General features: G+C 37.7%; 1 protein-coding gene across 2 annotated transcripts in view; it reads right to left on the bottom strand.

The window, feature by feature from the left end:
- Positions 1-2,215: 2,215 nt before the first annotated feature.
- The window catches only part of LRRC63 (leucine rich repeat containing 63), a 739,268-nt gene continuing 727,917 nt past the window's right edge, over positions 2,216-13,566 (bottom strand). For both annotated transcript variants that reach the window (XM_044071581.1, XM_044071580.1), the window contains exon 10: positions 2,216-2,753. In XM_044071581.1, the coding sequence (XP_043927516.1) occupies positions 2,573-2,753 (181 nt within the window). In that variant the 3' untranslated portion in view covers positions 2,216-2,572. The remainder of the gene's footprint in view (positions 2,754-13,566) is intronic.

Below are 13,566 nucleotides of genomic sequence, written 5' to 3'. Positions count from 1 at the left end.
CTAAATAGAGATATTTCTAAATAAAAGAGCAATGCTGTTTCTCAGCTCCTCCCAATAATTAACTGATGTCATTCACTATTTGCATAGGAATTATTTGCTAACTTTTTTAACTGACCCCTAGCCATGAACAATAGAAGTGATCAAACCTTAAATTTAATTAAAAATAAAATGCAGCCAGAGATCAGCAATATTCAGAGCAAGCAGGCAAATATTTGTGTGAGGTATTCAGATATGGTTTGTCATATGCTTCTATCACAGTGCATCTTGTGTCCATCTCAAATTGTCTGTCCATTGATCTCCTCTTTTGTCTCTTTTTGTGGCCAAAAAGGTTTATAACAAGAGTGTTGTACATGAGAATCCCTAAAAAGTAAAATCCTCCTCTCTGTGATCTCTGTTCTCCAAAAATGTACTTTACCACATTATGAACCTAATCTCAGGCTGATTTACAGTTCATTACTTGGAAGACTGTTAACTCATTGTTCTGACATATGGAAGGTGAGTCTCTGAGCTGCAAGCTCTGCTGGTTAGCCAACCCTATCTGATTTTTCTCAAGGACAGTGTTGTATCACACACTAATCCATCATTCATACCTAGAGTTGTTTCTGAATTTGCCTTGCATCAAGCCATCAATCTCTCGGTGTTCTATCCTGAACAAGGAAGAAAAGATTCTACACACCTTGGATGTACACAGGCAGCACAGGTGCTACCTTGACAAAATAAAGCCCTTTAGGAATGCTGATTGCTGCTTGTTTCCTATATGTAAGAAATGTCATCCTGTCTCTAAGCAAACTATTTCATGATGGTTGTCCTCTACTATTGTCTTCTGTTACTTCCATCATTGAACACTCTTTCAGGTAAGCTTAAGGCTCATTCAGCTAGGGCATTATCTTCTTCAATAGCATATTAGTAATGGATGGAGTCTAAAATCATTCTGGAAGCAGCAACCCTATCCTCTGTTCATACCTTTACAATGCGCTACAAACTGGATTCCTTTTCAATATGGCAGGTAGGATGAGCTCTGGAAATCTACCCAAAATGCCGCTGAGGCAATGGGAATGCTGAACATAGTACATTTACGTAGGTCTGTAATGTTTGAATTCCTCACTGTCTCATTGGCATCATCCACCCACCATTCCCAGATTGTGCATAGCTGAGGTGGCTTTTAACCTCTTTGATTCAGTTATTGTTAGATTGGTTTTAATATGGTATTGTGATTGGCTGTGAACTTAATCTTGCTAGATGATTCTGACTTCAGGTACTTTCCTCTTCTTCACTGTGGAAGTGAAAAAACTTGATCACTCTCTTCCTTTCACAGCTGACACCTTCCTTCTCAAGATATGTTCAGCCAATCAGCTGTCACAGGTAGAAAGTGGGAGGGGAGTCTGAGCTTTTGAAAGTTTGTCAGTACTGGGTTTCATTGGCAGATAATCCAAAATGCCACTGAGGCAGTGAGGAATTTGAACAAATATTGTTACAGGTAAGTATGACCTATGCAACTGCATGACTGTTGTTAAACAGATCAGCGTACTTGTGGCTGAATGGAAGTCATCTTATATAGTTCAGTCTTGTTTGATGCAATGTATTTATTTTGGGGAATTAAGAATGTTGCTTTATGGAAAAGATAAATTCTTATAAAATGTATAGTATACTGAAGCATCAACACTAACAATTTTTTACTTAGAAAAACCTGAAGACTGCAAAATAAACTAACAATATTACAAAATGAATTAGGGAAAATGAGGTGCATATGTATATGTGCAGATATTAAATAGACAGTAGCAGAGGTACAAAAATGCATTAGTTCAAATATTCAGTATCATACCTCTCAACTGTTCAGATCTTTGAAGAATGTTCAGATTTTTGTTGCATACCGTTTTGTCTGCTCCTCATAAAATGTGTGATTTCCTGGCAAATCACTGAGGATTAAAGTAATTAAATAATGGCAGAAGTTTGAATTTCAGACTTCATACCCTTTCAAAAATGCATGGTAATACAAACACTGTCGTCCTATCAACTTTCCAAGTTTATAATAACAATATTTAAAAACTGTCCCTATTTTTTTGGCCTTTGTCTCCTCCCCATTATTTTTGGCTTTGTCCAGATTTCTTGTATTAAGAGGTTGAGAGGTATGATATATATTCCATACACTTCAGAATTTTATTGAAATACAATAAGCTGTGATTGAATCTGCAACTTCAGCAAGACAAGAATTGAATACTCAGTAACAAGACTTGTATTGTACGGAAGCATCAGTTTCACATAAACAGATATTTCTGCAAACAAAATGTAAAACTTGAACACTATAAAAATAAAGTAACAATGCTATAAACATATTAGTTTTAAATGCTCTGTAATTAAAAGGTATGTATATATGTGATGTTTCATAAATTTCAGTGAAACACAATAAACTGATGGGTTTTGCAGCTTCTTCAAAACAAGAATGGAGGAAAAGAATCCCTAGAACATAAAGTAACTTGCAAGGTCAGTATTCGTTTTAAGCAAATTTCTGATAGTTGGAGAATGTATGTCCATAATGGTATAGCACTGTCATGCTGCAAACTATTCCAAAAATTCAGTCATAATCTTCAGAAATAATGTTGCTCTTGGACATAAAAACATCATAACATGATGGTGAGCAAACATAAAATATGAAGGGAAGGTGACGGATTCCAAAGGCTTTTCCACAGTGACGAATCAGTTTAAGTCCACCGTACAGAGGCCCTTTGCAACAGTCACAGCTACCAGACATTGTGCTGTATAAGATATAAAAGAAATGTTTTAATAAACTTTCACAGTGAAGCAGCACTTGCCACAAAATGTCTGGCAGAAACCCTGACAGCTCATTAATTGAAGAAGTGAATGACATACAACAATAAAGATGTGGATTACAATGCCAGAAGCTAATCACTTCAGCAGTGAAGTCCTCTACATAATTATAAACATATATTACATTAATAAGCTTGGCAACCTGAATATTTAAGCGTTGACTCTGTAATAACTGACGCTTCACCCTTTGCTTGTGAATGTTATACTAAACACAGTAACAGAAAGCACTACAGAGTATGTGAAAGGAATGTGACAGACATATTATAGAATTGAAGGAATAGATATGTTGTTCAGTACATTTATTGTATAATTATTTCACATGTTAACATTTTCTAGGTTCTAGGGATGGAGTAGTTCAAACAGGTTTGATGAATCTAAAATAAATGAGCAAAAATAATTTTGTAAAATTAACCTTATGGACAATTACAATTCTCCCCTTGGATTACAGCAAGATAAAACTTATGTATTTTTTCTCTCAAAATGCAACTATTCACCATTTAATTATATGAAATGTATATATTTACCATAATGAGAGATCTGGAAGAGCAAGTATATCCTCAGTAAAGGCAGGATTAAGGCATTAGGACCATTTAGCCAATACAAACTTTCTCAGGGATGGCAAGAATCCTATCTGTTTCTCATAATGCCATCTGTCAATAGTCTCGTCAAATCTGAGGTTAGCTTCATGAAGTAAAAACTTATAAAAATATGCAAAGCTTCTTTGCTGAGGGGAAATGTGGGTAGAAATGTTAATGAGAATGGATTTGCTGTTCAAAATCTGTTTTTATATCTAGTACATAACTTTTGTGTCTGCTCTTAGGAAGCCCCTCCCTGGTAACAGCAACAGGACAAGTTTCCATGCTAGTCCTCTTTGGTCGTCTCCATTTTGAAAGTACACCCTTCATGATAGCTTAAAAAGAAGAGTGAGACATCGATATCAACCACGTTTGTAGTGCCTTGAAAAAGGGCTGAGAAAAAGTCATGTAGATGCTGAACAGATATCATCTAGAATTGGGACTTTGAAGAAGGTTATAGATGTAAATAGTGCTCTGGTAGAATAAGCTTTAAGAATAAACAGAAAAGGATTGTTGTGTTTCTAATAACAACATCAAATGCAGTCACAAAGTCATCTGTCTTTGCTTTTTTCACTGAAGTTTCTGACCTAATATTTTTGTTAGAAAATTAGTGAAAAGTTGTTTACACTTCTCTACATAAAACTTTAGAAACCTTAGTTCATTGGTGATCTTCAGTACAAAAGAGGAGAGAGTCTCCAAAACTGGGATATTGAGGCAAAAAGTCTGACATATGCACATACTGGTTAATGTTTGACTTAGTGGCTACCACAATGGTAAAAATGAGGGGTTAGTATAATGAGCAACCATAGCTTTGCGAAACTCCCAATACTGACATTCAATCGATACATTTCTGAAATTCTCCTGGTGGACGTAACTGCTACAAGGAATACGTTTTCCAGCAGAGGTATCTTGAGTCCACCAAAGTTACAGGTTCAAAGAAAGCCATGGCCAGATTTTTGAGGATGTAGTGCAAGTCATAAGGATATACTGGGTGTCTTAAAGAGGTCTCAGCAAAAGCACGAATTTAAGAAAGGCTTTACAAACCTTTAATGAAGCCAAAAAGGTAAATTTAAGGCATTTGTGGAATTTTGATATCACAGCTCAACACAATTTAAAAGAAGAATAACCAAGTCCAGAATTAAAGTTGTAGTCAAAGTAATCAAGAACCAAATGAATAGAGCTATAAAGGAATCCATTCCTTTGGCAGTGACCAAACATAACAATCCTCTCTCTCTCTCTCTCTCTCTGTATATATATATATATATATATATATATATATATATATATATATATATATATATATATGTGTATGTTCATTTATATATATATATGTTTATTTTAAGTCCCAAATCTGAATCGAGTATTGGAGAATATTAGATTTTCTTGGAATTTGTCAGTTTAGGCACAAGTACTCATTAGCCATAAAGTGTTTTTCTTCTTATATGTGCTACGTATTTTATTTATTTACTACTAGTTAACCGGGAAAATCCAACTTGGAACAAAGCCAATTTTCAGTGGAGGCCCGCGGAGAAAGGCTCCAGATGCATGTCTTTGTAATGTGGGAGGAAACTGGAGCACCTGGAGGAAACCTACATGAACACAGGGAGGACATGCAGACTCCACACAAAAGGCACCCCAGCCGAGAATCGAACTGGAGAACCTCTTGCTGATAGGTGACAACACTACCGCTGCACCACTGTGCCATCCAGTGAAACTGTATTTCATAACGTTTATATAAACATTAATATAACATTTTAATGTTATATTACCTATTGAATGCTCTGTACTTAGAATCCATTTACATTTGCAGTAACACCCTGACCTCATGTGTAAACATAGGAAAAGGGGTGTGAATGGATGGATAGATGGATGGATGGATGGATGGATGGATGGATGGATGGATGGATGGATGGATATTGAATACTTATTGAATGCTCTTTACTTAGAATCTACTTTACATTTGCATGTATGTGTGTTTGTGTGTGTGTGTGTGTGTGTGTGTGTGTGTGTGTGTGTGTGTGTGTGTGTGTGTGTGCATCGATATATATATATATATATATATATATATATATATATATATATATATATACTGCTTTTAATCGAATACCACTTATTCAGAAAAGAGCAGTAGACCGCTCAGTTACATGAAAGTGCACTTATTCGAAAGTGCACTTTCACAAAACTCAGTTCAATGAACTGATTAAAAAAAACAAAAAAAAAAACAGAAAACACTTACTAAAATTACACTGAGTGGGGGGCTTCATCCCCCACTCCCCCTACTTAAATATACCCACTCCGAGATCGCACTACAGTGGAGAACAGGTAAATTCCCTATGGTCACTATCACAAACAGATTTAGAAAGGAAAGATCCAGAACTGGTCACCATGAATCTTCTCCTAACTGAGGAGGAGGGACCACTTCTATCACCCCCCTCCCACACAAAACAGCAGATGATGAATGACATGAAAGAACAGAAAAGTTTGTTTTAATGGATGATGATGTGGAATCCCTTAAAAAGGAGGGAGAGATGCCCACTGCCATCTGTAACCTGGATGGAACACTTTTAGAACCCATCTGTCGAAACTATCTGTTGCCAAAGAGAGGTATGGATGTTCTCACTTTCTGGCATGATTAAGGGCTTACCAGTGGGGGAAGGGAGAGGAGAGTGTTGTGGATAGTCATTCAGACTTATTAAATTGTTCTTTGTTTAGGGGGGGTCATTCTTTTCGTTTTGAGACCTAATTGTCTTTGCTTTTTAAATCTTTGCTTATCAGCGGCTTAATGTTTTTTTTTATTTTGCATTTTGAAAAAGTTTGCAGGGGTCACATCAAACTCCTTTTCAAACTTGTAGAAGGAAGGCTGAAAAATCTTGAGATATTCCTTGAATCGGCTTACCTCTGTCATCACACTTTTAAGGACTTCCGTAGCAGAATGTTCAAAAATTTACTCTCTGTCCAAGTAAGAATTCAAATTTCAGCTTTGACAGCTTCTGGAAAGTTTTGATTATGCAATAAAGTACTCTTTCTCATAATGGTTCCACTAGCATCAGCCGGGAAGTGGCATTAGCAGAATCACATGTAGACTTCAAATAGTAGGTAGCCACTTGAGACACAAAAGCAATGAGTTACACAAAGATTTTTTTTCTCAAAAGAGGAAACGGATGCCACAATATTTCTCCTGTTCTCAAGTCAAGAGGCAAGCAAAAACTTCAACATATTAGCTTGACAGCTAGGAATTCCAAGAATAAGCATTGCAGAAGAATACGTGTTTTTCCCTAAATCTGTCAAAATCTTTCCCATCCTTGTTAGAAGGAGAGGTATTGATATTAACTAGATGTTTAGCAGCAGCTGGGTTCACTACAGCAGTAGCTATGTCTGATCTAGAATAAGTGAATAAACGCTTTTAAGAATGAGAAACTTTATACAATGTATCTGTTTACTTGGGGGCAGCAGGCTGTCTGTCACTCAAGTTACAGGCTATGACTAAACATCTTTCAATGCTGAAAGAACAAGAAGAATTTGAGTAGTTTCTGGAAAATCCAGTTATAATAAACCATATTACTTTTTTAGGGTCACTGGACTGTCATAGTCCCAATAAAACAACTGATTCATTCTGGAAATAGCTCCAGAGAAAGAATCCTTCAAAGGGACTGGTAATAGCCACGGTCTCATCAGAATATGAATCAGAAACCTGAGAAGACAAAACAGAATCTGTCTTTCACAATCATTTTGTGGTTCAAAAACATGAACCTCTTAAAAAATGAAGAATCCCTTTTTCTTTTATAGGCATCAGCTAAACTGCATGGGTCACAGGCCTAAAAAAACCCAGAGATAAGTCGAATAATTAACTCTTGTCCACACTGACTGAGACAGGAGAAGAAATATGTCTATGTTTTTGCTTCTCTTTGAAATGAATTTCCAAAGAATCAGACCCCCTTTTGTTAGGAAAAGCCTTCCTAGGGATATGCATAGCATTTTTGCTAGGCAGAGAGGTATTGTTTGCCTCTTCTCCCAGAACCAACAAGAGTGGCTTTCCCTTGTCTACCAAGAACACTCCAACACTCACAGTGGACAAGGCTAACCCCTGGGTCATGGTTGTAGGGACTACACCAGAGAGATAGTCAAGGAAAAATATGAATGGTCTGAGGAACCAGAAATGGCCACAACAGTCAGCCATCTGTGGCTGAGGCAGTTTAGCAGCCTGCTGTGGTGACAAAGGTTGTTTTTTAACTTTATTCTTTTTGTGGTCAGAAGAAGAAACTACCGAGGAGCCCGGAGGTTGTTTCATGGTTAAGCTGAAAAAAGTGCTTGATTCCCAGAGAAGCCTGGCAATAGTATTCTGTAAAACAGGTAAGTAATGAAAAAGAAACTTTTTTCACCAAAAAGCACAGTAAAAAGCACTTTAAACACTTGCCTTAACCCTCAGAAATAAAATAACACAAATTTTACCAGAGAAACAGTAGTTTTAAATTAAACAACCTTTTTCCAATTAAATAAAAAAGTAATGCCCCTGTTTAAAAGTTACTATCAATCACATGACAGTCAATAAAATACTTTGTTTCCTGGTTTAAAACAGTTTCACGAAAAAAACAGTTTCTGCCAAAAAAAAAAAAGATGCAGAAGATTTTTCCTTGAAGGGACTTTATCTGCCCAGCAACAGAAGCATTAAACAACCGTCGATCCTCAAAAAGCCACAAGAGAAGCTCTCTTTGGCAGCAGGAAAGCTCAAAAGGGCTCGGCACCCAATCCGTTCTTTAATGGTCTGGGTATATGGAAGATGCTTTAAGCTTTGGAAGGTGGCCAGCTGTAATATCCTTAACAGGATATAACCCATTTAACTAAGACTACTGCAGCAGTGATCTTAAAGATGAACATCTACTATCATGGTAAGTTTATCTACAGATCTGTAATGCATTTCTCATTAAACATTGTTACAGTAGCCTAAGCTACATGGGTCAAATACCAGATGTTAGAAAGAAAAGGAGGAGGAGGATGAAGGATCAGAGTCCAGTGGCCCCTGGAGAATAGTCATAGCAAAGCTTACTTTGGACCTAGATAAAAAAATCTAGTTTGTAGTGCTTGATAAAGGTGGGTACAGGCAGTGGTAGATTAAGTGTACTTTGGACACTTGGTAGTTTTAAAGACATGCCCCCCCCCCCACACACACACACATGTTTTTCTGTGACTTTGCATAAATAAATGTATGTGTTCTTTTTGATTCATCTTCCTGAATTAAGACCATCTGCACTGTTGTCATTGTAATTAATCAATGTCCATACCCAGCAATTACAACCACTTGATTTTGTACACCCTCATATCCAAATGCAAAAAAATGGCCACAGTAAAGTATTCCATGCTATTTTACACAAATGCACCCTAGTCCTGCAAAGCCATACTAATGACTGTTTGACTTGATCATGACAGCAGGATAAGCAATTCTCATGCACACACAGCCCATGAATTCAGCAATAGCAACCCTATTGTTGACTGTGTATATGTCAGATTCCATCCATCCATCCATCCATCCATCCATCCATCCATCCATCCATCCATCCATTTATTCATCCATCCACAATCCCTTTCTTGCCATTTTTGCTTATGGGGTTGGGATGTCCCTTCAAAAGTGACAATCATTTAGAGCCAAAGTCTACACCACTGGGAGGCTAGCCCTGCCACGGTAGTTCTTCCAATACACAAACTCACATGAGCACTCACAGCTATGGCCAATTTAGACTATCTCTCAGACTTTGGTAAAATAAAAATTATGGACACAATAATGTATTCCAAGTTTGTTTTACAATAACAGATAGTAACCCAAGTACTCCAACTTATTTTACATAAATGCAACCTAGTCCTGCAAAACCAGACTGTTTAAACTGACCTAATAAAAAGAAAGTACAGTTGTGTAAGCAAACTTACCACAAAAGTAGATGTTCAAATGATCACTGCTGCAGTAGCCTTAGGTATATGGGTGATATAGTGACAACGATATAACATATGGCCAGCTTCCAAAGCATCAGGGCGCCTTTCACACACCCAAACTGACAGGCAGCTCGAGCAAAGCTAACTAAAAGACAGTTTTGGATGCTAAGTCTTTCAGAACTTTCCTGCTGACAGACAGAGGGAGAATGAGGCCTTAAAGGACAATGCTAGGAAGAACCTGGCAGAAACAACATACCAAAAAAGTGGGATGGATAGAGGGAGTGGCTACTGCAGCAATTATCATTCAAACATTTATGATGTTTGCCTACATAACTGTATTATGTTCATCATATTAATCACTACTGCAATAGCCTTAGTTACATGGGTAGATTACCCTAGTTTACTACATTTGAGAGGTGAAAGAAGAAGAGTCTAGATGCCCCTGGAGAATGGTCCTTGCAAAGCCTGATCTAGACATAGAGGAGGAATCAAGTTTTTAGTGCTTTGTAAAAATATGTACACAGGGCCAACTTACTGCTTCTAAAATACTTCTAGAATCCAACCCTTTCCAAAAAGCCATAGATGAAGCCAAAACCTGGTATAGTGGGCCTTAACCCTGCCTGGAATAGTTTTGTTATGGTGAATATAACAAAAGGTAATAGCCTTAGACAACCATTTAAAAATAGCCTGTTTTTACACAGGTTGTCCCTTCTTTTTACTTTCACAAATGAGCAAGTGATCCAAAGATCTGAAAGATTTAGTTTTGCAACAATAGTACCTGAGTTGCCTGTGAACTTCCAAGGTGTGGGGTATCCTGGCTCTCTCAATTTTGGTTCAGGACAGAAAACAGTGAGTTACACAGTTTAGCTTAAAATATACTTTTATACCACTTTAGGCATAAAAGAGGGATTAATTCTCAAAGAAACCCTGTCCCTGTGGGAAATGAGGTAGAGTTGACTCACCATAAGAGCCTGCAACTCAGATGCTCATTTTTGAGAGGTCACAACAATCAGTAAAACTGATTTCCATGTTAAGAACCTCATACCAGTCAGATAAGCAGGTTCAAAGGTAGTAAGCTTCTGTAACACAAAATAAAGATTCCCAAGGAGGGGCCAGTGGTTTTCTGGGAGATTTCTTGTGCAAAACCCCTTTCAAAAACATTTTGAAATGAGACTGCTTTGAAAGAGGAAGATCCATGGGCAAACATGCTAAAATGACTGATAAATGAACCTTGACAGAGGAGTAAGAAAGGCCATAGGACAGATACTCACACAAATATTGTAAAAACAGAGAACAACTAGCCTTGAATGAGTGTTGGTTATGTTGTTGGCACCAACTACAAAACCCATTCCATTTACTAATACATGATTTTCAAGTAGCAGGTTTTCTTGCCTCATTTAGTACATCCTGCACATTCTCAGTAAAGAGGTACCTAAAAGGAATTAAGACCCTATTATCCAGGCAGTCAGTTGAAATTGATTGGTGTTTGTGTGTATCTAACATTCATGTTTTTGTACGAGTAGATCCAGTCTGTGAGTGAAAAATAAGGGAAATCTAAATGTGCTGTTAAATCAGTCAATGGCACCCACAGTGCTGAGAAGGCCCAGAGATGGTAGGTCTGGTAGTAGCTATTAACTGTTAGTTTTTGTAAAGAAGGGGGGAAGTGTTGTAAATGTTTCTAGCTCCTAGGCATTGCCATAAAAGCTCTTAATGTGTATTGTAGCAGTCTGCTGAATTCCTGTCTCAAACTTCAAAAGGAGATATTGTGGGAACCTAGAGTCAGGTGACCAGATGAGGTCACTCTGCAAGTCATCTTGGATATTTTATTTTATAGGGAGTAATCTCAGAGGTTAGAATATTCTGTTTGGGAGCCTGACTAGAAAGACTGCTCACAAATTTCGTCTTGCCTTGGACCAAGTAAGTTATTAGGGAAGAATAAAATTCTCTTAGGTTTAGTCAGGAATATAATGAAGCTTAGTTTAGAGATTATTTTTCTTCATTTATACGATTCTGTTCATCAATGTTCTTTTCAATATTTCCTGTGATCTGAACTCTGTGGTTTACTGTGAATATATATTCAGCATTTTCATGTTCCTTTATTATGTATTATTAAATATATTTAAAACTTTTATTGTGAATGGTCCTTAGTATCTAACCTTTGAGTACTTATATTTATTTGGTGACACTGTGTGGGCCACTCCTGGTCATCTTGGTGAACTACTACTATCTGTATTAATATTAATATTGCACATTATACAATGACTGGCCATTAATATTCAAAAATAAGCATGCTTATTCATCAGCCCAACCAAATCTGAGAATATACCAACGGAAAAAGGTTAGTATAGCTCATAAATTTTTTACTTTTCTTTCTTTTTTTAATCAAATTAGAAAATGGAAGACCTCAAATGAATGAGGGAGATGGTACAGAGAAAAATAAAAGGATAATTGGGTGCGTTCTGCATAACTAAAGAAACTTACCTGATTATCCTTTTATTTTGTCTGTCCCGGCTCTCCTGAACATTAAAAGTCTTCCAGTTTCTTTTTTTCTTTTGAATAAAAAAAATGCAATAGAGATCTTCCTTTCTCCACTGCTTCCTTTGTACAGCACTGATGTACTGAGTAAGCTTGGGAACACAAGTCCCATACGCATGCTCAGTACATCAGACAAAGCCCCTAGATACCGGAAAAATGTGGAAGGGCACCATGGCGGCATTATACAAAGACATTACTTAAGAAAAGTAAGTATTTTTTTTCTTAAATAATGTCATTGCATAATAGCAATAACCGACTCTGTGGTGTGGTATATTGAAGATTTACTCATGGTTGGTTTTATTTAATTACGAGGGCAAAGCTCCCATGATTAAACTACACCAACCGTGGGTAAATCTTCAAAGTACCATACCCACATCATCGGTTATTGCTTATGTATAACTGACACATTTTGTATAGGGCCTTAGAGCAGCTAATTGTGAAGTGTCTGGTGGCAGTAATAACTACTTTATACTATGGGCAGAAGGGGTCACAGCTAGTAAACCTGTGCCAGCCTTTTCCAGGTGTGGGTGTGTGTGCGTGTGTGAAAATTAAACCTCTCATTGTGTGTGTGTGTGTGTGTGTGTGTGTGTGTGTGTGTGGGTGTGTGTGTGTGTGTGTGTGTGTGTGTGTGTGTGTGTGTGTGTGTGTGTGTGTGTGTGTGTGTGTGTGTGTGAGCTACTTGGCACAGGGACACAAAGCTCTGGCTTTACAGAGAGGGTGCTGGAGGACTTGGCTTGGACACTCAGCTGAGGACTTAACCCTACAGCTGCACCAGTGGGGAGTTTTATTGGGGATCTGGAGGGAGATAGACATAGAGACATCCAGACCCCATGCTGAGTGTGCTCCCTCTGTGCTCTTAAGGGAAATTGTACTTGATGCAAAGAGGTCTGAATCTGGAAATACTGAGTGTATCCATTTGCATTCCAAGTGCATGTCCCTCTCTAGTGTCAGTAGTGGGGATTTTGGCTCCTTGATTACTGGCCCAGCATGGGGATGACACATATTGGTGTCTATCACATATTGGTAGCAGTGGTGGGCATCACATTTTATTGGCTGGCAGTGGAGAGATCATCACATGCTCACATATTGTTGAGCAGTGGTGTGGATATTGAATTCCTGTAGCCTGTAAGCAATGGTCAGTAAAGAAGGTGTTTGTACTCTCATGCAGCCACAAAGTAGACTTTCAGAGTTTTATATCACAATAGTTTTATTTATTTACTTTTTTTAGCTTAGATAGTCAGGGAGACAAGGCAAGGATGTCAGCAAAGGATTATGGCAACCTGACAAGGAACCAGTTGACTGAGATGTGCCAAGCCAAGGGACTGGGGCATACCATCTTGACTAAAGGGGAAATGACTGCAGCCTTAATCACAGCTGCATTACAGACCAGCAAACAAAAAGACAACCAGACTGGCATTGGGGATGTACATATCCCAGAAACAGGACAATTCAACTTTTAAATATCCATCTGGAGTTAAAAGGCCAGACATATGGAAATAGAATCAGCAAAGAGACTGCAGTGTTTGGAGGTTGAAGTAGAATCAACAAAGACTGCAGTATTTGGAAGCCAAAGAAAATGAAAGGCATTGACAACATGAAAAGGAAATACTGACTCTTCATCAGGACATGAAGGTAATGAGGAAGGGAGTAACTGTGCCCCAGAAGCAACAAAGGTCAGTAAACATCTCCCTCAGTACCAAGAAGGTGA

This window comes from Protopterus annectens, chromosome 5.part0 (genome assembly GCF_019279795.1).
Source record: "Protopterus annectens isolate FY-2018-M chromosome 5.part0, PAN1.0, whole genome shotgun sequence".
NCBI lineage: Eukaryota > Metazoa > Chordata > Ceratodontiformes > Protopteridae > Protopterus > Protopterus annectens.
This window is presented reverse-complemented; position numbering and strand designations above follow the sequence as displayed.